The sequence below is a fragment of the Coptis chinensis genome, chromosome 5 (assembly GCF_015680905.1).
Source record: "Coptis chinensis isolate HL-2020 chromosome 5, ASM1568090v1, whole genome shotgun sequence".
Lineage (NCBI taxonomy): Eukaryota > Viridiplantae > Streptophyta > Magnoliopsida > Ranunculales > Ranunculaceae > Coptis > Coptis chinensis.
Genome location: NC_141460.1, coordinates 18,571,846 through 18,595,921, shown reverse-complemented (window position 1 = coordinate 18,595,921; position 24,076 = coordinate 18,571,846). Strand labels below are relative to the sequence as shown.

Below are 24,076 nucleotides of genomic sequence, written 5' to 3'. Positions count from 1 at the left end.
GCTTGCCATTTCTGCTCGAGCTTGAACTTTAAGCGACTTACTCAGTGGAACCAGTTTCGAGTAGACATATAATACGAGTAGACACTAGACAGTATGTCAGTATCCAAATAGTCCTGGATTACCCTGGGCCTGAAGTCCAATTAACTCGTTTCGGCCCATTTATGTAGTCTTACTACGTTGAGTTTATCCGACTCCCATTTTCTTCGGCATTCGGCACAAGAAAATGTTGTACTTAAAAAAAAATGAGTCCACTACTTAAGTTAGAATCAGCTCATTCTCAACAAAATAAAAAAAAAATCTGTTCATGTATTTATCCGAGAGAAGAGGAGAAATGATGATTGAACTCATCGAAAACGGTGCCCACCACCATCACCATCAGCAGCAAATGATATTAGGAGAAAGTAGTGGGTCAGATCACGAAATAAGAGCCCCGAAAAAAAGAGCAGAAACATGGGTACAAGAAGAAACAAGAAGTTTAATCAATTTCAGACGTGAAGTGGATGGACTATTTAATACATCAAAGTCTAATAAACATTTATGGGAACAAATTTCTTGTAAGATGAGAGATAAAGGTTTTGATAGGTCACCTACTATGTGTACTGATAAGTGGAGGAATTTATTGAAAGAGTTTAAAAAGGCTAGACAACAAGTAAGAGGAAGTGGGTCGGCGGCGAAGATGTCGTATTATAAAGAACTTGAGGAGTTGCTTAGGGAGAGGAGTAAGAATGCACCTTATAAGAGTTCTACCACGGCGGCGGCAGGTTCTACTAAAGTTGATGCTTATGTTCAGTTTGATAATAGTAAAGGTATGGATATCTTGAATATTAGTACTAGTTGTTTTAATGTATACTTTGCATAATGCAACTCCTAATCTTTGCAATCAATACGATTTAACCTATGAAAACGTGTTTGAGTTGACATTGTTCAAATCCCACATTTGGCTCAACACACAAACCTTTATGTTGGCCTCATTGTTATCTCTTGCACAGCGTAGAATTAAAGGACTCGGACAAATAGGAGTGTGTGGATCATGAATAATGAATAGTGAATAATTATGGAAGATCATTTTTCTTTATGTAGGCCTTGTTAGTTCTTTTCACAATATCTTTCAATTTGATAAGGTAATAGTAGTGTATCTTGCCCATATATTTTTATACATAAAATTATCCAGAGTGAGATGAAAGGCAGAAAGGGCATTACCTTTTCCTTCAAATTTCTAAATCTTGTTGTTTTTGCGTGCTTCGCCATTGGCTCTTGGCCTCTTAAATTGTCTTTAAGCGGCTTCTTCAGGGTCAGAAGATTTTAGAGTTCATTCACTATACGTTGATCTAGGCTACATGTCAAAGCAATGTGTGACACACTCAGAGATTATAGACTTTTCGTTCGAATAAGCTCATAAGATTAGACTTGAGGAAACATTAGGCTAACATCAAGAAAGTAATGTGAGGTTTGTTGGGCTTTCATTTCTATCAAATGTCCTATCAGTCAGCTATTATAACAAATTGTAATATGGATTTAAACTCACGGAAGCAACAATTTAACAAAATACACTTTAATTAAATCAAATCAAAGAAAACCTAAATATCTCTTTTTTATTATTTCTTTCTTGAAAATTCATAAACATCAACTACTAATTGAAAACCCTAATTACGAGCCCTTATTTAAACTCATTGGCAACAAAGCAAAGCCAACTAAATGGTATACCAAAAAAAAATATAAACTAACTAAATAGAGGGATGATCGCCTAAAGCGTTGGCGATTAGGACAACAAAACAAAGCCAACAAAGGTGGGAGTCAATCCCAAGACCTTGGGGCCAACCTCCTGAGGCTTGACAAGTTGTCCACTGGACACCTTTTTGACATGTGTATACTGTGATGGCTTTATAGCTAGATTCCGTCTCCTTGTCTGTGCAAGGATGCTAGTTTTTGTAAGAAAATTTTCTTCTTTCTTTTTCTTTTTTTTTTTTGATCGGCAAAACTCATTGATTTCATTGATTGATATCACAAGTGTTGCAATAGTTGTGTCTCGTAGCAAGGTGCTACTTGTCCATCGAAAAGTGACCCCCAGTTATACCATCATTACATTTTTCTGTTGGAATGGTGTATATCTTTGGCATGTTCTTCCTATATATTTATCTGTTAGTTGGATGCACCCCTATGGATAAGTTCTTATGAGGGCAGATGACTTGGCCTAGATCACCATGAACATGTAGGAGAGCAGACCAAAAAGGAAGGCTTGGAAAGTGAAGGGTGAACTGAGCAGATGAAAATGTAGTGAAGGGAGAACCTGTTAGGGTGATTGGATAGTACTGATTGTGGTCCTGTAGGGGAAATGGGGAAATGTGGATGGCTAGAGATGTCAATAAGAGGTTGGCTAGTTTGAATGGCAGTTGATAGGCAAGTTGCAAGTGCTCACTTTGCCAGCCACCTCTAATACAATTTCAGAACTTGTCTCCAGGGTGCCAGCTAATAAAGGTCAAGTTGTCTGTTTGTATAGTGTTGGTGAATGGAAAATGCTAGGTGGCCTTATGACTTACCATGTCCATTATGGACATATCTCCTCTTCTTACGATGACGATGATCGTGGCATTGTATATATGAGTGCCCAGTTGACTGTTGTCAAGTGAAACAGTCTTCTCCCCAGGTATGTTGGGATTGCACAATGTGTATTCCACGGTGTCCAATGTAGCTGGTGTGTCGATGATTTGGAATATGTGGCACTTAGTTTAAACTGTTTTGAATAAACTGTTTTGAATTGCAAAATGAGGAAAGGGATGCATTGATCAGGGGCTTGGCTAGTTGTTTCATTTTTTCTTTGGATTTAGTGTTTGACTTGTCGTGCAACAAAGCAGCTTCGGTATAGATATTGTAAGACAAAGTGCACAAGTTGCTCGGTTTTAGATGTGACATTGTGACAAAGTGCATTATTAGCTGCCTGTTGTGTAAATGAGGAAATGGATTGATTATGGAAGGATTGGTGCAGAACGCTCAGTAGGTCTAGCTGGTTGATTTTGCATAAGCTTAATTTCTAGAAAAAGGAAAAGGAAAAGAAGAAAAGATTGGAAAGTAAGTTAAGCAAAATAAATCTGAAGTTGAAACGGGCAGTTATACTCTTCGGGTAGTTTATAGTAATGTTTGGTCTTCAATAACAGTTAGCATCTGAATGCCCTATGAAGATCTCTTGGCATTATGAGAGCCTTATCTGGATTGTATTGAACAAGGTCTACCAGTGTTACGAGAAAGTGTATGTGTGAACAGAATGTGTAGTCGACTTTGGTGGAAGCCCTCTATCTGTTGGTGAAGTCCAGAAAAGACGTATGATGGGCAAGCAAGTACGATAAGTTGCCCTTTTTTTTTTTTCTCCCACGTGATTTTCCAAGATTGAATTGTTGTAGGGTCCTTGCAGCCTCAGAGAGGAGTAAAAATGCACCTTATAAGGACTCAGACAACGTCTTCTAAAGTTGATTCTTATGTTCAGTTTGATAAAAAAAGGTACGGGATTCTTTAATGTTTGTACTAGTCTTTTTGAACATTTTTTGGTAGAAGGGAAGGAAAATTATGAAAGCAAATAAAATCATATTAATCAAAATTACTTTTACGTTTAACAATGTAAGAATTTTTGTTTTGCTGCAGTGAAGATACTATCACTCTGCCAAGTGTTAGGAACTAAGGAATCAGTCACTTTGCACAATAGAGTTCCTATTCTTTACAATCATCACGGCATAACCCATGAAAGTGAAGTTCAGCCGTGTTTGAGTTGGTGTTGTTTAAATCCCAACTTTAGGACATAGGACACTGCTAAGTTAAAAAAAACTATTGCTATTCTTTAGTCACGTAATTATTTCTTAGGCTGAAGACCTTACAAAGCGCTTCCTCTCGAATAAATGATGTTAATCTATTTGTGAGGACATATTATGGAGTTGTGACTATGTTAATAGATTGTGTTCCAAGTCTTTTAGGGTTTAATAGAAACCCTAGTTTGAAATAGTACGCATAATATGTTAGTATGTGCGATAGCGATACGTATCCGACATGGAGTTTAATGAGAATGAAGTGTCCATGTCACATTTTACCTGCCAACTAAAATGCAGGAATGATGATTATCCATGTTCTAACATATGAACATCATCTGAAGTAATTTATTAAGATCCTTAAGAATTTAAGCTTTTCTATATCTTTGAATATTTGGGTCTCTACCAGCAAATCAAATAATCAAAGTTTTAAAATGGGAAACGAAATTCCATCTTACTAATGGATATCCAATCGACGAGCTCATAAGCTCTTGGTCTTGGAACTCAAGTTGATGTAGTTTTTGGTAAAAGTGAAAATATTGTATTGGGTTTTTGGGAAATAGTTAAATGATTTTTCCATAGGTCGTTACTATATTTATGGCCATTTTACCCTTGCCTGATTCTGGTATGTTAAAAGGTAAGTGTGAGTGCACTTGATGGTTTTCTTCTTCTTCTCATCCACTAGCAGACTTTGGTTTCTCACATTTTACTTTTTCCTTCCATGAAATGTTTACGGAATGTTTGTTCCTACTATTTGGATTAAATAGAATTGTACCAAATTTCTCTAATCATGTTAGAACTTCAATTAAGAAATGTGGTATGTATATATTTATTTTTACATGTGTTGATAAAAGAAACTTGTTGCATACTGTGTTCTCTATAGATTTGGGTATAATTCTGATTGCTGCTTTGTTCGTTTTTACTTACACAGGTTCTGAGGATTCCACCATTCCTTTTGGACCAGTAGAAGGTATTGTACTTCCTCTCAGCTTCAGATATTATGAAAGTATTCTACTGAGGCTTTGAATTTCAACTTAATTCAATTTCCATTCAAGCTTTTATTCTATTTGCATTTGCTGTCATGAAAGGGTGATTCTTTCTAACACTCTGCTTGGGCGAGTAATCCACCTTCGTTTTGGCTATGGGGATATAGGACTTTTTGTTATACTTTTAACTATATTATTTAACGTACATACATATAGACACACAAAACTGGACTTGAATGTGCATAACGTGTTCCTGTGTCGACCTTTTTTCCTAATTTATTTCTTTCTTCTCATGGGCCAAGTGAACTAACCGGAACAATTCAAGTAGATAAAAATCATAAAATCTGCATGGAACAAAGGGTCCATGCTCCGTTGCCCATATGGATAAGGTATGTGCTACCATATTAAAGCGTCTAGGAACATGAGTAAATTGACAAGTGGTTGAAAAAAATTTAAACAAGTATTTTCCAAAATGGTTCTTGATTTCTAGTGGGACCTCGATCTGTTGCAGCAGCTGTCATTTGTCAATAACACTTTGCAAATCATTCTCTATGATGATTTGTCTCGAGTCATTTTCTTGGCTCAGCACTAATGCAACTTCAATAGCCAAAACGTAAGACTCTCAAGACTCTTTTGGAGAGGTTACCTTATCTTTCTATAAAAATCCAAGTTGCAACTGACCTTCAATATCTTAAACCGGTACAGAACACAAGAACCAGATTTGTTGTTATATGCAGCATCACAATTTAATTTCACCACCCTAAGGGTGGAGAAATCCATTGCTAGGAATTAGGCTCTTCTTTAGTAGTCACCAAACACCATTCAGACTATTCATTTTGGAACTTTCATGTTATATCTTTTATCATAATAGGGGATGAATTAGACACGAGGAATGTGATGAATGATTCTGGAATGGCCCTTCAAAGTTAGTTTCTTTGTCTAAGCTCATTACGGTTTCCATCTGTTGAGATGTGTGTCCTAGTGCCACATGGAATGTGTGAAGCCTTGTAGTATTAGTATAGTATCTATGGGCCTCTCCACTTATCACCAATTGGTTTTGAGTAGGATGCCCACATTTACTTTGGTATCAGAGCGTGCTATTTCTCTTGCCCAAAGGGCCATATACTCCATGTCACCCATTTAAATTGTTTACGTGTTTGGTTCAATATTACGCCACACGTGAGGGGGCATGTTGAGATTTGTAAATATGTTAAATTTGTTGGGTCAAAAATACAAATTACAAATTTTAGAATAGAATTTTAGTTTGAAATTGTGACATTGGATTTAATTTATAAAAAACAAAATAATAAATATATAAATTGGTTTGTAAAATTACTTATTTATCCATATTTTAATTTTGAATTAATTAGTGGGTTAAATTTGATTATGAATAAATGAATGGGGGTACAATTGGAAATAAAATATTGGAAAATAGGTTATTTTATGTTACTTTTGTAGGTGTGCCACATGTCAAGACCCTTGTGTTTGTGGAAAAGTAGGTTGAAATCAAATTATATTTTTGCCCATATTATTAATTCAATTTTACTAATTTAATATGTTTTGGGTAATGTAATTTCAATGTTATAATGAGGATAAAATTGGGAAAACGTTATCAGATTTGGTAATTCGGGCATTTTGAGTAGGATTGTGTACGAAAATGTAAGAAATTAAAAAATGCAATTAGACATATACCATTATCTCAAGGTGTCATATAGAGGGTACAATTGGAAAAAAAATTATTGAACAAAAGTGTAATTCCATTATTGGCCTTTCTTGGTATGTTATTTACTAATTTGGTTATGCTTTAAAACACGTAATACTAATACAAAAACTTGAAAGAGGGCAAAACGGGGAAATTAAGTATGTGTTTTAAATATGACTTTGTTGAGTTACTTTTTGGACCCACTTAATCAAATAAAATTTAACAATTCGAAATACTTATGTGCCCTTTTTCCTAATAATATTTACAATGTAATTTTTTAAAAAAAAAATAGAGGGTACAATTGGAAATAAAAATCATGGAAAAAAAGAGTAATTTTGTTTTGATATGTTATTTACTGTTTTTTTAGTACGTAATATTAAAACGCAAAACGGTGAATGTATTGTGCATTGAGTTGATGTTTACTAGAGCAGTAGATTGAGTTGACGTTTATGGAATAAACAATTGTAGAAGTTACGAGAACTGCTATGTTTAGATGGTTGTTGACCGTTTGGTCGTTAAGTTGTTCTGCACAGTTTTTCTATAATGTTATTTTTATCCTCAATTTTTATCACCTAGCCCTCACAAAATATAGAAAATTGACCGTAGCATGAATGAAATAAGAGCTTTTAGGATTTAATATAAATTAAGTAACTCTTCGTTTTGGAGCTCTATTTCCCATAATACAGTTTCTCTTACTGTTTTTTTCATTATGTTTCGTAGTTTACTTCATATATAGAGATCCCTAACGACAGCTGAAAAACAACAATAAAAAAGACAAATAAAATAGGATTTGATGTAAACGTTTACGAGTTTTGTGAATACTCTGATATTTTGTTACCTGTGAGGTATTTGTTATTGACTCTAGTTTACAATTGACAAAAGTCACAAAAGTTGACAAATGAAAATCCATTTTATATTCTAAAAAGTCTATGGATTTGGTTTTCACAGTTTTCATTGTAGTGCTACATTTGAAGTAAATGATATATCCATGTGAGGTGAGATTATATATTCCATTGATTTTGAACAGAGAAAAATCGTTCCATTTGGTAAATATGCATCTCTACCAACTGCCGCTTGAACTTTAATATCAACTGTTTAGGTATTTTTGCGTGTATTTCATGTCCATGTTATATATGACAATTGTAGTAACTTAAACATTGTTATGGATTAGTCATGTGTTGCACTTACATGTTGATCGATGAGCAACATATCTAAAGTCTTTATTTCATTTTCCCAGATTCTATTCCCCCTAACTATAATCCTCCAATCTCCATCAATGACATTAATTTCGTTGATGTAATGATGTTGAAGGATAGTCATTTGTGGAGAATATTGGGGTTTACAATGTTTGCATCATTGCAAGTGGGTAGGGAATGGGGCTGAAATTGAAATTGTAGTAGTTAGGATGTATTTATATATGGAATTGGCAGCAGCAGTAGTAAATATATCAATTTCCTTCTTATATATGTATAATTGCAAGACATGCAGGGTTTGTTTTATTAGATGTGTTTGTTTTAACTTAGTTTCCTTCTTACTACTGTTGCTATTTATTCCATATATATAAATATGTCCTAACTATTACAATTTCAGCCCCATTCCCATTCCCATTCCCTACCCACATGCAATTTGAACAAACATTGCAAACCCCAATTGCCTCTACAAATGACCACCCTTCAACATCATTGCATCAACGAAATTAAGGTCACTGGTGGAGATTGGAGAATTATAGTTAAGGGGAATAGAATGTGGGAAACAACTGATTATATTATAGATGAAATAAAGAATTCAGATATGTTGCTCATCGATCAACATGTAAATGTCACATATAACTAATCTTTCAGTGCTAGCATTCATAACAATGTTTAAGTTACTGCACTTATCATATATAATAGGGACATCAAATACACGTAAAAGTACATAAACAATTGATATCAAAATTCAGCAGTTTGTAGAGATGCAGTTTTACCAAATGGAACGATTTTCTCCTTTCAAGTTTCAAAGCCAATGAAATATATAACCTCGCCTTTCATGGATATATCATCTATTTCAAATAGAGCGCTACATTAAAACTATGAAAATCAAATCCATAGACTTTCCAAAATATAGATTTTCATTTGTCAATTGTCAACGAGAGTCGATAACAAATACCTCACAGGTAACAAAATATCAAAGTATTCAGAAAACTCATCAACGCTTGCTTCAAATCCTTTTTTATTTGTTTTTCTTATTGTTGTTTTTCAGTTGTCAATGGGCGTCTATATACATGGAGCGAACTACGAAACATAATGAAAACAAAAAAACAGGAAAGAAATTGTATTAAAAGAAATATAGCTCTAAAACGAAGAGTTATTTAATTTATATTAAATCCTAAAGGCTCTTACTTTATTCATGCGTTTATAGGGGCGACGTGATAAAAGTAACATTATGGGGAAACTGTTCAGAACAACTTGATGATCAAACGTTCAATAACCATCTTAACAGAGCAGTTCTCATCATAACTTCTATAACTGTTTATTTCATAATGTCTAATCAAAACTGTTTCATAAACGTCAAACTCAATCTACTGCTCCAGCAAACGTCTCAAACACTGTTTCATAAATGTCTACTCAAATGTCATATCAAATAAAAAAAACGCACATCTGACGTCTTCACATTGTTTCCTAAACATAAAAAAAACACATCCCCCCACATGTCTATATAATATCTATCTAATAAAACAAACACATCCTCCCTACACCCACTCAAAACCCCAAAACCCCGCATGTCTCTTTCACACACTAGTAGTTGGGTTATATTTATATGCGGAATAAGCGGCAGCTGTAAGAAGGGAACTGAGTTTAAAATGTTTGAAATCAGGTGGGCTCCTACCTGGATTCCCAGAATGTGTTTTTTGGTTTCCATGTTTTTTTTGTCTGGTAGGTGGATTGTGGGGTTTTGAGTGGGTGTGGGGAGATGTGTTTGTTTTATTAGGAAGATATTATATAGACATGTGGGAGATGTGTTTTTTTAACGTTTGAGTACACGTTTATGAAATAGTGTTTGGAAGGATGTTTTCTGGAGCAGTATTTGTTTTTGTCTTTTTTCGAGCTGTTTTATTAGATTGATTTTTATGCTAGCTTAAGTATAAAATATTTTTTGTTTAGAATCACTGTTACTTGACATACAAATACACATTGTGCAAGAACACCACGTGAGAATTCCAAGTTAGATGAAAACATGGTGTGTAGTCCATGACTAGGAATAACAAGCCCACTTTTTGGTACTGGTGTTTCATTTGGAAGAGAAAAACATGTGGTGGGAATGTGGGTTCATGTTTGTGATAGGGACAGCTGAGACTGGAAAATTTTGTTAAGGCTGCTAGTGAGTCTGTAACCCCTTGTTCGAGTGGTCCTGTTCTTAGAATAACAACATCGATCAGATTTAAACAATGATGGTTGCAGATTGTTACCCCATATCATGAGTTGAAGTTTGAGAGCCAATTTGAATTGTAGATTCTGGGGGTGTGGTCCTGCACACCTACCATCCATGTGTTCGTGTGTATATGCTTTGTCTTTGGTGATGACTTAAAGATGATTTATGGGGAGAATGATATTGTCAGTGCGGAGATTATCATTGTCGGTGGTGGATCTTTTTACTCAATGGCATACGGATCCATTTTCGTAGATGGTTTATGGTTCCATTTTCTATTATGTGGGGATATGGTTGGAACGTAACCGATGACAGTTTGAGGGTTGAGCTTTGGATCTCCAGAAATGGATATCCGGATGGATCTTCATAAAAGGTCTTCTTTGCTGTTGGAGTAAAGTGTGTGGATTTTAGAAGCATTTATTTTGAGTCAAGTGGCCTACTGGTTAAGACTTGGAAGGTTGGGCTGGGCTGGGCCCAAGGTCTTAGGTTAAATTCCCATCTTCATTAGGGAAAGAGGATTTAGAAGGGATAAGGGAATAAAAGTCTTACTCTCTCTCTCTCTCTCAAAAAAAAAAAAGCATGTATATTGAGTCGTTTGTTCCGAGATGGGGGATATTGTGTATAAAGATCCTTGATGCGGGGTGTTTAGGGTTTTAGTCTTGTAAATTTTCTTTTATATTTGCTTTTTCCTTGTACTTGTAGGTTACCTTACCTTTTAGAGTCTGTTCAAGGGGGGAGCCCTCAGCCTACTTTTTATTTGAATGATAATTTTCAATTTGCCAATAATAAAAACTAAAAAGAGAGATCATTATGAACAGTCAGACCATTCCAAAATTTGTGATCCTATTTCTGGAAACTAATGGATGTTCTATGTTGTTTTTATTGTCTATCCATTCTTATAGGAAGTAGAAGTTGTGAAATTTGTAAACTTTTTGGTGTGCATGATCTTACTAATGACGAGATGATCATCATCCTCACCCCCAATGTTGCAAGGAACACACTCCTCTACAACATCCGTAATTCCAAACCTATCAAAAAAATGGAGTTATGACTATTCTTATCTTTTAGGGAAGTCTGTTTTGGTGGTTTGGTTATTATTTTGTACTTTTGTTATTTTGATTGAACACAATTGTCTAGAAGATCATTATAACATCTAAATAGCATTGGACCACATGTAATATTTAACATACAGGATTCTATGGACCTTCTGTGGTATCAGAGAAAAATATTATGCGCCTTATTCATTTGAAAAAAACTTTTTCTGAAACCCTTTGATAAGAGGAAGGTTTAAAGTTGGCGTAGACTTGTTTTGTGTGTATAAAGTTCTTAGCTTCTTGAAACTCGAAGCACGTTATCCTCTCAATGCTTGGAGTCTTGGACCTTGTTGGTTGGTGACCCTTGACAAAAATGCTTGACCAAAAAAGAGTACAGTTTATCCTTCAAGACGATTGAGAAGTCCAGTTAGCTGAATATTTTGAGTTCTGTCAGAAACTGTACTTTTGGAGTTTGCAAGATCCTTTCAAGGTGTGCTTGCAGCTTGGAGATGCTCTCTCTGTACATTATCATTGGGGTGCCATATGTCTATAAAGTTATTAAATAATCATGCATTATCCTCTCAATGCTTGGACCTTGGTGTCTGGTGGCCCTCGTCAAAACTGCTTGCCCAAGTTGAGGTCCACATTATCCCTGAGACTGCAAGAGCCATTCAGGTGTGCTTGCAGCTTGCAGATTCTCTTTCTCTTTACCTTTCTTTTACATACCTAGCAGTGAAAAAAATCTCGTGTTCATCTGTTTGCTTAACTCAGAAGGATGTGCTTTATCTAATTCATCAAGTTATGTTCTATGTTACATGGATACGCTAGATTTTTAAAATTATCCATGTCAGATACATATCCACGCACATATTGTATGTGCTATACCTCAATTTTTTAACCTTTTATCTGTGTCGGTTACGGACACAGTTATCCGTGTCAATGTAACTTGGGTTAAATTTTGTTAATCGAGTTTTAGTGATTATCTTGGAGCTTTGGACCTTGTTATGTATTTATTCTGCAATTTTTGTTGGATTTTCCTTTATGAAAATGGATTTGCAATAATTTCTTGTCTTAAGTACTTACAAACAGGTAAACTTTGATATAAGAGTAAAAGTCATTGTATACCAACCATATATATTCGGCACTTCAATGTCATCACAGTTTGATATTTTAAGATCTTGTTATCTGTATTTCACTTATGTATCACATTTGTTACAGCTGTTGGTAGGCCAACTATCAATCTGGAAAGGCGTATTCATAATGATGGTCACTCACTTGCCGTTGCAACAGCTGATGTAGTTGCAGCCAATGCACTTTCCCCATGGAATTGGCGTTCAACTTCAGGAAATGGTAAAAGTACTGTGAACTTAACACGGAAGTCTGTGATGCAAAGTTGTGTTGTTGCCCTGTTGGGTTTGTTGAGGAAAAAGCATTTATAGTAGTTTACGACGGAGAGTTTCAGTTCCAGTCTCCACAAGGCACAAACATATACTTATCTTCTGCACGATGATGTCGCTAAAGTTATATGGTATAGATACTCGAGCACATCCCGCCATGACTTAGACAAGTCGAGCATAGCTTAAACCTCACCTCATACGTTGTAAGATGTATTTGTGTCTTCTACATTAATGGAAAATTTTATAAATGAATTTAGACTTGTCGGTGATCCAGTTGTTGTTGTTTCTTTTCTGCTACTCTTTCTACATCATTTCCTGCATTTAACGTAAAAATAAGTTGACTGTCAAAAACAAAAAAAAAAAAAAAATCTCGAAATAAGCTAATTTTCCTCTTGGCAGGTGGGGAAAGGCATTCATATGGTGGAAGGGTTATTACAGTCAAGTGGGGAGATTTTACTAGAAGGATTGGCATTGATGGAACTGCAGATGCTATCAAGGAGGCAATCAAGTCTGCTTTTGGACTTAGAACTAGAAGGGCATTTTGGTTGGAGGATGAAGATGAGGTTGTGCGGAGCTTAGACAGGGACATGCCTTTGGGACCTTACATGCTTCACCTCGACGAGGGTAATTCCATCATATCTACTCTGTGTTAGAAGGGTTTCTTCTAGTTATTGATCATGACAACTTCTTTCAGGCATGACGATTAAAGTTTGCATATTTGATGACTCTGATCGCATGCCCTTTCAAACGGAAGAAAAGACGCTTTACACTGAAGATGACTTTCGTGATTTCCTTGCCCACCGTGGGTGGACTGGTCTAAGAGAGATGAATGACTTTAGAAGTGTTGATTCTCTGAATGATCTCCGTCCTGGAGCGATATACCAAGGTGTGAGATTGCTGGGAGAGTAGATATGTCCAATTTGATGGCATGTACTAAAAACATCACTAATTTGAAACTGTGTGTACATTTGAATGAGTATGATTGTATATATGAAAGATTTACTCAGTATTGCTGTATTCATGTATAATTCTGTTGTCTTTTTCCCATTTCCCCATAATTTATTGTGAACATTTTAAAATAGGATCTGTGGTGAACATACTGTTCACATCCAGCATTCCTGCCAGAATGTTTTTTTCTAACATGCAAGTTTCAGGACAGCTTAATCCAATGTGGTTCACCGTTTTCCTCTCTTTGATTCTTTCTTATATATATGATCATAATCATATTTTGTCCCCAAAGTATGGAATGAAAATAAATAATAGAGAGTACCATAGAAACGTGCATGTAAAAGAAAGTTAAATGATATAAAATATAAAAATAAAATGCAGATGCAACTCCTATATGAGTTCCATCCATTATGGAGATAACTAGAATTAAAAAATTGTTTTAGACATAAGCGGACACTAACAAGAATTATAAATATTACCATATATAGTTGAGGTAATCAGACATTATCCTCCGTTTGCTCCTTACTTGTGAAATGAGGCAGCAGTGCTTGGGCCTAGTGTATTTGTTGGCTCAAGAGTCGAGACACCCACATTTTTAATTTTGTTTCGTAAACAAATTCAAAATCTCGTTAGGGTATTTATAAGTTTTGGATTAGGCTAATTTTTTGTAGATATGATCTCCTAACTATTTTAAATATTGTCACAAATAATCAAAAAAATTAAAAATTTCCAAACTTGCCAAATGTAGTTAACAATTTACAAAATTTGGATAATTATAGACTATATATTTTTGCTATTTTTTATACTATATTTGGCAATTTTATAAATTTTTTTTTTTTTTATTATTTTTGACAATGTTTAGAATATTTAAGAAATCATATCTACTAAAAATTAGCCTAATCCAAAACTTATAAATGCCCTAACGATTTTGAGTTTGTTTACGTGTATTAAGATAAGATATGTCCCTAAAACCCCTCCCTTTTGTTTATATTTTAACATTGTTCCAGTTTGCTTACCCCAATTGATTTGATAATTCAAGAAATTGGTCCCAAAGCTCATTTTTTTTAGTGAAAATCACTCTTAAAACCAGTGATTTTTTTTTTCGCTCTAGAATGAAAACCAATTTTCGAGTGAAAAATATTTTCAAATTTTACAATTTTTGTTATTTTGATATGAACAATGATTGTTCATACCCAAATAAGTAAACGGTACCTTATACAATATATTGATATATGAACATTGATTGTTAATATTCTAATAAGTGTTCTTATTAATCATACATTATGTTGTGGTTGAACATTGATTGTTCATACCCTAAATAGGCATGAACAATTATTGTTCATAGTTCATGTTGATGTATGCAATAAGTGTTATTATTGATCATATATTATGTTGTGGTATTAATATTGTTTGTCTATACCATCAAATAGATATGAACAATCATTGTTTATTTGTTCAGTATTAATATTGTTTGTCTATACCATCAAATAGATATGAACAATCATTGTTTATTTGTTCATACTTCAATAGGTATTTTTACTGATCATATATTATGTTGAGGTATGAACCGTGATTTAGAACAATCATTGTTCATACTATATATACCGGGTCATTTCGGTTGGGCCGGGCAGTTTATTATTTCGTACCAGGAGTATACTTGATATTTCATATATCGAAGCTGTTTTTAATTTCGCGTTAAGAGTATACTTGACCTTTCATCTATCCAGTTATTCTAAGTGATTAAAAAAAAATATTTTATATAATTACTTTTTCTCCGAATTGGTCATGAGAGTCCCCCGGTTGATAATTAACACTCTAGAGTAGATTTTTCCAAGGCCCAAAATATTGCCGATATATCTCTTTAAATTGGTATACTGATATCGATATTTCCGACATATATCCCCCGAATATTGAACCCTTTTTTTCTGATATATATCAGAATTTCTGATATGAAACTTTATATCGCCGATATAATCGATATTTCCGATATAATCGATATATATCGGTTGACTTTTTGACCATTTTTAAATATAAATCCGATATTTTCAATATATTTTCGATATTTTCGATATTATATATTCGATATTTTCGATATTTTAAATAGTTTGGACTGGTCACCAAAAAAATGAATATATCCGATATATATCGGTTTTTAGATACACTGATATATTCATCGATATCGATATTTTGGGCCTTGGATTTTTCACGTTTTTATATACTAGAAACTCGAAAGATGCTTTAGTATTCAGAATCCAGCGCGTGACCCACGGACAACATCCGCTACGTATATAGGAACATCGACTCACCTCACAATTACTAATTTTTAAACCACGCTTGAAGTGCGTAAGCCAATAATTGTTGTGCAGGCGCCTGCACATGCAGTGGTGTTATACTAAAGTGGTGTAGTTGGTTTTCATTTACTATGGCACAGTAAAGGTTTTCTGCTGAGCATGGCCCAAACATTGACATTTTTCACAGTTTTTTCCTATTTTAAAGTAGTTTTAGGTTAGTAACAGTCCAGTTTACTAGATTTTGGACCGGGCATACGCCCGGGATATATTAAATATTTTGTGTGTTGAAAGGGCTTTACAAAATGTCACACAAATTTTCGAATCAGAATATATTTTTATTGAAAATAAACCGAAATACGTTAATGAGCAGCGATATTAAAATATAGCTATCTTATATTTGGGAACTAAGGGATGATAGCCTCTCCACTTTGTGATTTAGGATATTAATCTATAATTTTTAAATATAGTTATCTTAAACTCGATCTAGCTTGTATAATAGTTTTCTTAGATTTATGGTGATTTAGCGGTAAATTTTCGAATCAGAATATATTTATATTGAAAATAAACCGAAATACGTTAATGAGTAGTAATTATGGTGCGTAAGTACTTGGAAACTAAGGGATCAAATTGAGATAGACTCTTCACTTTGTGGTTTAGGATATTAATCCGTAATTTTCAAATAAAATTATCTTAAACTCAATCTAGCTTGTATACTAGTTTTATTAGATTTATGGTGATTTAGTGGTAAATCATCACCACTCGGCTTACATACTAATGTGTACAAATCACTAAAATAGATTGATTGTTTCCATATTCTCAAATAATACACTACTCCCACTTGAAAAGATTTATCACATTAACGTGCCCTACGAACGGGTGTCATTATATTAAATTATTCTAAAAAATATTAGCAACTATGCATAGCTATGAGATATTAAAATTATATTAATTACTCATTTAAATTTCTTGCACCACTCTCTATAAAAAGGAAGCATCAAACATTGATAAAACTAATCGACTTATTTTTATTGTTAGGTTTAACAATAGAAGTTTGATTGAAGTTTTGTGAGAATGCCCAATGTGTCGAAGATAATATTGAAGTTACTTGAATAACAAAGCATTCCTAATCACAATAAAAGAATTATGATAAACACTACTTAAAATTCAAAACTATATTTGTCGAGACATTTATTCCCCCTACATATAATACAAATATGTTTTAGGGTTATTAGTTCAATGCATTTGCATAAAGTTTATGATTTTCCATTAATTATTCTTTGAGGTTAGTTTAATGTAGTACGTTGCATCCATTTTCTAATTTCTCATTAATTATTCTTTTAGGTTAGTTCAATGCAATTGCATCAAGTTTCCGATTTATCGTTAATTATTATTTGAGGTTAGTTCAGTGCAATTACATCCACTTTATGATTTCCCGTTAGTTATTCATTAAGGTTAATTCAGTACAGTTGCATTCAGTTTTCGATGTTTCGTTAATTAGTATTGAGATTAGTTCATTGCATTTGCATTCAGGTTCCAATCTCCCATTAATTACTCTTTGAGGTTAGTTCAATACATCAGCATCTAGTTTCTGATTTTCCGTTAATTGTTTTTCTAGGTTAGTTCGATAGTTTACAATTTCTATACAATTTGCATACAAGTAAGAGTCTGTTTTTATAAACTCACTTTCGTTTTGGGGTCCTAATTACTCGTAATTACTCATATGAGAAGGCTAAAAAAACAGACATTTATACTTTGAGGTCATTGCGATGCAGTTACATCCGACTTTCGATTTTCAGTTAACTATTTTTTTAGGTTATTTCAATGCATTTGCATCCAATTTCTGATTTCTCGTTAGTTAATCTCTGATTTTAGTTTAATGCAGTTGCATCCAGTTTTTGGTTTACCGTTAATTATTCTTTGTGGTTAGTTCAATACAGTTTATTCCAATTTATGATTTTATGTTAATTGTTCTTTAAGATTAGTTCAATGCATTTGCATCAAGTTTTCGATTTTCCGTTAATTATTTTTTAGGGTTAGTTCAATGCAGTTACATCAAATTTATAATTTCCCGTTAATTATTTATTTAGGTTAGTTCAGTGCAATTTCATTCATTTTTCAATGTTTCGTTAATTAGTCTTTGAGATTAGTTCATTGCATTTGGATCCAATTTTCGATTTTCCGTTAATAACTCTTTAAGGTTAGATCAATACATCTGCATCTAGTTTATGATTATTTATGTTTTTAGGTTAGTTCGATGCAATTATATTCGGTTTTTGATTTCCCATTAATTATTCTTTGAGATTATTTCAATGTAATTACATTTAGTTTTCGATTTCCCACCAATTATTCTATGAGGTTAGTTCAATGCAATTACATTCGGTTTTTGATTTTCTGTTAATTATTTTTTGAGTTTAGTTCAATGCATTTGCATCTAGTTTCCGGTTTCCCATTAATTATTATATGAGATTTGTTTGATATATTTGTATACCGTTTCCGATTTCTCGTTAAATATTTTTCAAGGATTTGCATCCAATTTCTAATTTCTCGTTAGTTATTATATGACGTTAGTTTAATGCAATTGTATCCAGTTTTCGATTTCTAGTTAATTACTTTTTGAGTTTAGTTTATTGCATTTGCATAAAATTTCCAATTTTCCGTTAATTACTCTTTAAGCTCAGTTATGTATTTGAATCCAGTTTCCGATTTTTTTTAATTATCCAATGTGGTGTGTAATACCAACTTCTACTGATCCATCTGTAATGTCATTGCAAACATGACATAAAAAGTAAATTATGCTTGATTTACTATGTGGGGTCATCGAAGATTATTCAGTTCCCGATTTCCCATTAATTATTCTTTAAATTATGCATGACTCACTATGTGAAATCTTAAAAGATTATCTACGAACAGGTGTTGTTATATTAATTATACTGAAAAATATTTACAAATATGCAAAACTATTATATATTAATATTATATTAATCACTTAACCAAATTTCTTATAGCATGAAAACCTCACTCTCCATTAAAAAAAATAACTCACCTTTGGTAAACCCTTTAACTTCATTTTGTTGTTTAATAAAAGAAGTTTGATTGAAGTTTTGTGAGATTGCCTAATAATGTGAAATTTATATATATTGAAGCTACTTGAATAGCAAAGAGTTCACAATCATTTGGAAAGAGATAAGATAAACACCATTTTAAATGCAAAACTATACTTATCGAGACATTCCCACAACATATAACCCAACTATGTTTTGAGGTAAGTTTAATGCATTTGCATCCAGTTTTTGATTTTCCATTATTTATATTTTGAGGTTAGTTCAATGCAATTGCATCCAATTTCCAATTCCCGTTACTTATTTTTTGAGATTAGTTCAATGTAGTTGCATCCAGTTTCTGATTTTTTGTTAATTATTATTTTCGGTTAGTTCAATATATTTGCATCCAATTTCCAATTTCCTATTAATTGTTATTTGAGGTCAGTTCAATACATTTGCATCCAATTTTTGATTTCCGTTAATTATTATGTGAGATTAGTTTAATGCATTTGCATCCAGTTTCTGATTTCTCGTTTATTATTTGATAAAGTTGCATTTGCATCTAGTTTCCGATTTCCCGTTAATTATTGTTTGAAGTTAGTTCAATGAATTTGCATCCAATTTTCGATTTCCTATTAATTATTTCTTAAGGTTAGTTCAATGCATTTGCATCCAATTTATTTTTTGAGATTTGTTTAGTGCAATTGCATCCAGTTTCCGATTTCACCTTAATTATTTTTTAAGATTAGTTCCACGCATTTGCATCTTGTTTCAAATTTATAATTAATTTTTCTTTGAGGTGAGCTCAATACAGTTGCATCTAGTTTCCGATTTTCCGTTAATTTAATCTTTGAGGGTTAGCTCAATGCATTTGCATACAGTTTTCGATTTTATGACAATTTTTTTTTTATGTTAGTTTGATGTATTTGCATCCAAGTTTTGATTTTTCGTTAATTATTCTTTGAGGTTAGTTTAATGCAGTTGTATCCATATTCCAATTTTATATTAATTACTTTTTAAGATTAGTTTAATGCTTGCATTTACATCTAGTTTCCGATTTCCCGTTAAATATTATTTGAGGTTAGTTTGATGTATTAATTTACATCCAGTTTTCGGTTCCCCATTAATTGTTTTTTGCCGTTAGTTTCATTTAGTATTATATATTTTTGAAAATATTTGTCATTATTGCTTTGCCGTTATTCTATTATATATTTTATGATGTTATTTTTTGTGTAATTGTTTTTAACTATGTTTTGAGGCCGTGTTAATGATATATTCGAAATAAGTTGGTGCTTTATCATAGACCCTAAATTTGTATGATTTGTAATAGGGAATTAGTTTCTACAAATCATCTATTTTTTAGCAATTTTTTTTATTTGATAAAATATATAAGAATTGGAACACTAAAAGTGTTTGATTCGTAATAGGAAATAAATTACCTTTTACAAATCACATATTTTTTAGTAATTTGTTTTATTTGATCAAATATATAAGAATTGGAAATACACTCAAACACTCCAAATACTAGCCATTTGGCCCGGCCTATGGCCGGACTTGCTACATAGATAGCTAATGACTCAAAAGCCTAAAGTTCACTTGAATAAATAATATATGTATATTGATAGCTAATGATTCATTGCATACTTTGTTTGAAGGGTTTATGTTTTTATATTTTTTTTTAACGGGATTGCAAGTTCTCAAACTTTGATCTAGTAAGTGTAATGCATACATCTTTTCTGGCTGATGCATCAGCAGTAGCGAAAGACAAATCGATGTCAATTTCAAATCTAGATGAGAGTCCTACCTTAGCTTTCACAGCTGTTTGACAAAGTATTTGGACAGTTAACTTGCCGATTGTAGCATCAATCAGCACTCCACAAATAAAAATCAATATAATTACACTTCACAGTCAGAGTAGCAATTAAGACGCATTCGAAAAGGTCAAGCCAACATTGCACTTGGTGAGGTCTCGACTGGCAATATCAAATGAGACATCAATATATACCAAGCGCAAAAACAGTAAAACTGTAAAATTGTTGCCTTCACTCCAAGGCCTAAACTAAGTTACGACAAATTATGATAGAAACATGTTTTTTGACGTACCACAACTAATTTAAGTCGATTAATCATAATCTCTCAGATAGTTCAATCGATGAGAACTTAACTAAGTACTTGACAATACTATACTAAAAACAAACAATGTATATTTTATCATTAGAGCAAACAATTTAGAACCTAACAATGCAAAGATCTAAGTTTTATAACAATACTACTACTTGATTGAGTATTCAAGAAGAATACATGCCTTAAAATCATATGTTTATCTTTTTAATGATCCCACAAAAAATACGCTTATCAACTGTCATGGGGATGAGATGGGAAGATGAAGTGTTGTTTGGGTTTTGGAAAGTAAGTAAATAAATAAATAAAATAATAATAATAATCTCTGTTAGATGTTGTTTCCTTTTTTTTTTTTGCCGATTCATTGTTTCATTTTTTTTATCCTGATTCTCGTGGGTAGTTAAAATTTTATTTCTCCTATTTTCTCGTGACTAATTTTGGGTACTTAAAATTTGTCGACGTGGACAACCTCGAGGTCGGGAAAAGAACTTTAAAGACTAACTATTTGGCCCGACCTATGGCCGGACTTGCAATTTTTTAAAATTGACTTTAGGCTAACTATATTTTTCAGTTTATTATTATTATTATTATTATTATTATTATTATTTTATGATTAAGTAGAAATGGATATTATATTAAACATTAAAAAGCATGGATAATATTCTAGATATTTATATATATATATATATATAAAAGATAATATTCCAGATGATATATTGTTGAAAGAGATTATTAAAAACCAATTGTGTGTGGCTGAGAAGTGGAATGAGTAAATGAGTTGTAGGTGGAATTCATGTATCCGCAATCAGAACCTAGGGACAAATAGTATAAAGAAATTGATCATTTTTTTTGTGTATCATAATAAATTACACGATTCCTTCATAAACTAAAATACATGTCAAGTGCATAATTACATTGGCTGAGGTTACTCCAAATGGTACACTATTATGCTATTTTTATCCTAACATGAATGACATTTGGTAGGATGGGTTGGAAATTGACCGATCTTGCCTTCGCCGGTGACCTTGAGGGGATGTTATTGCCCTGCTTTCAAGTCCATACATAAAAAGATTTTGGAAGAATAACCACCATTATAATTGTAAGGTGATAAACAGGATAATCATTCAATTTCAATTTCAAAAGTCATGAAGTTCTCAAGCTATTTAATCGAATGAAGCATTTGGGTGTTTCTCCCGATAGAAAGGTTTACAATCTTTGTCATTTATGTATTAGCAAAAGGTAAGCATGTGAAAGAAGCCTTTGATTTAATGAAGACCATGGAAGAGAAGGGTTTCAAACCAAATGTTGTTACTTATAATTCACTAATCAAGCCTCTTTGTAAGGGTCATCGGGTGGAAGAAGCGAAGGTGGTCTTTGATGAGATGTTGCAAAAGGGTTTCTCCCCGACAATTAGGACTTATCATGCTTTTTTTGGCATCCTTAAAACTGGGGAAGAGGTATTTGAGCTCTTGGAAAAGATGAAAAATCTTTGGATGCCACCACATTAATGATACTTATATCATGTTGATTAGAAAGTTAAATGGGTGGGATCAGATTGAAAATGTTTTCAAGCTGTGGAGTGAGATGAGTGAGAATGGATTGAGCCCTGACCGGAGCTCATATATAGTCTTGATACATGGACTCTTTTTGAATGGAAAGTTGGAGGAGGCCTGGAAGTATTATGAAGAGATGAAGGAGAAAGGATTTTTGCGGAAGCAAAAGCGGAAGAGATGCTTCAAGCTTTTAGCCTCTGCCGAGCAAAAGCTATTTGGAACATTGGATTTCAATAATCAAACGGGTTTGGATTCCTCGAAAAAGAACCCCAAAGTTGTCTTGAACATGTCTAGCTATGAAAAGGATTTTCGAAACTACCCAAACCATAAAGGTTCTGTGGAGAAGGGTTTCTCTTTTTGGGAGAAGTAGGATCTAGTAGTATACTAAATGGGACTCCTCACCTAGCCCTTGATATTGACTTCCATAAAGGTTTTAATCCGTGTGCAAGGTATATAATAAACATCATTTTTGTTATTTATAGATGCTTTTTTCTAGATTTTTCCCATAACTTGTTATAGTTGTCATTTGCATGAACTCTCACGGCGAGTTAGGTTTCAAACAAAGAATGTTTGTTAACAAACTGGCTAATGTTGACAATGAAATAAAGATATGCACAAAGATGTAATGAGTATTAACATCAAGTCATTCTTCAACAGGTTAAAAACCTCAAGCTCTGAGCCATTTGATATCCATCTCAAAGTTTGAATTATATGTTCTCTGTAGTCAGTTACTCAGTTGTTCTTATTGCACCAAACAAAATATCAAATGTTATGTTCTCTGTGACTCAACTTTTTGAAGTGCTCTGTGTAGAGTTGGATTGTTAGGTACTGTTGGTATCAGGTTTCAGTAGTATGTAATGATCACACAGTTTCAAAGTAGTGTTAATGCATTTGAAGTTTCTATGACGTCTAGGTTATTTAAGCTATATATATGGTTAAAAAGTAAAGGGCAATGTCTCGATTCGAAAGTAATTTAAGACGCACCAAGGTTAGTGTTTTGCTTAGAAGCAGTTTCAAATCGCTATTTTGTGTAAAAGATTTACTTAAGGCAAATGGAAGCTCATTATGGATTAATGAGAAGCAACACAAAGCAATGGCCGCTGATTAAGTTAGGAAATTTGAATTTGACCCTATCGAGCATTCTTTGGTAGTATAACAGATGATGACAAACAAATTTTTATTTTTGTGACACTCTTCACAAAACAAAAATCTTGGCCCATAAATTACCAACTCGTAATTCAAGATCATGCCTGTGATCTTGTTAAAAGGATTTGCTACCTCTAGAGTAGATGGAACCTAATTAACGCCAACAAAACATAGTATTTATGAAACCACTAACCTTGAGTGTCGGATATCACGTAGAGTATTTGTGATTGTCTCCCTCGAAAGTGAAGCACTACCAACAACACTCCCGTGGAAGCTCTGCTAAAGAAGCTGCACTCAAGGAAATGAATGCATCTCGAACATCCTCTCGGGGAAGGTTGCAAGGCAAAATAGTACCATTTGGTAAATATGTAGGTACATCTTTCATGGAGTGAACAACAATATCAATATCACTATTTAAAAATGCCTCATCTATTTCTTTCGTAAAAAGTCCTTTACCACCTATATCTGTACTACAATGATAATATTAATTTCTTGAAGTTGTAAGAGAGACAATGTTCTATTTCTCGAGGGTTTTTATTTGTTTTGTAACCTAGCTGCAGTTTTAATTTAGTAACTATATAAAATAGACCGTAATATATTAAAAAATCTGAAATCAGATCGGATCGGATTTTGAAAACACATCAATTCGGTCCATTTA

General features: G+C 33.2%; 1 protein-coding gene across 2 annotated transcripts; it reads left to right on the top strand.

The window, feature by feature from the left end:
* The first annotated feature begins 181 nt into the window (after positions 1–181).
* On the top strand, positions 182–13,346 carry GT-1 (Homeodomain-like superfamily protein). 2 transcript variants are annotated; one of them, XM_086559777.1, is made up of 5 exons: positions 184–806; positions 4,723–4,761; positions 12,140–12,271; positions 12,718–12,942; positions 13,013–13,346. In XM_086559777.1, exons 1-5 carry the CDS (start codon positions 305–307, stop codon positions 13,225–13,227), a joined length of 1,113 nt encoding a protein of 370 aa, XP_086415903.1. In that variant the 5' UTR covers positions 184–304; the 3' UTR covers positions 13,228–13,346. The 2 variants fall into 2 exon arrangements, with proteins under 2 accessions (XP_086415904.1, XP_086415903.1); XM_086559778.1 differs by lacking the exon at positions 12,140–12,271 and having other exon boundaries at positions 182–806.
* The last annotated feature ends 10,730 nt before the right edge of the window (positions 13,347–24,076 follow it).

What these genes read in the sequence shown, in the direction of transcription:
- GT-1 (XM_086559777.1), top strand. Translation starts at nt 305, where the DNA reads ATGTATTTATCCGAGAGAAGAGGAGAAATGATGATTGAACTCATCGAA. An exon ending in GCGTTCAACTTCAGGAAATG is followed by an intron (nt 12,272 to 12,717) that starts GTAAAAGTACTG and finishes TCCTCTTGGCAG; the next exon opens with GTGGGGAAAGGCATTCATAT. An exon ending in CATGCTTCACCTCGACGAGG is followed by an intron (nt 12,943 to 13,012) that starts GTAATTCCATCA and finishes AACTTCTTTCAG; the next exon opens with GCATGACGATTAAAGTTTGC.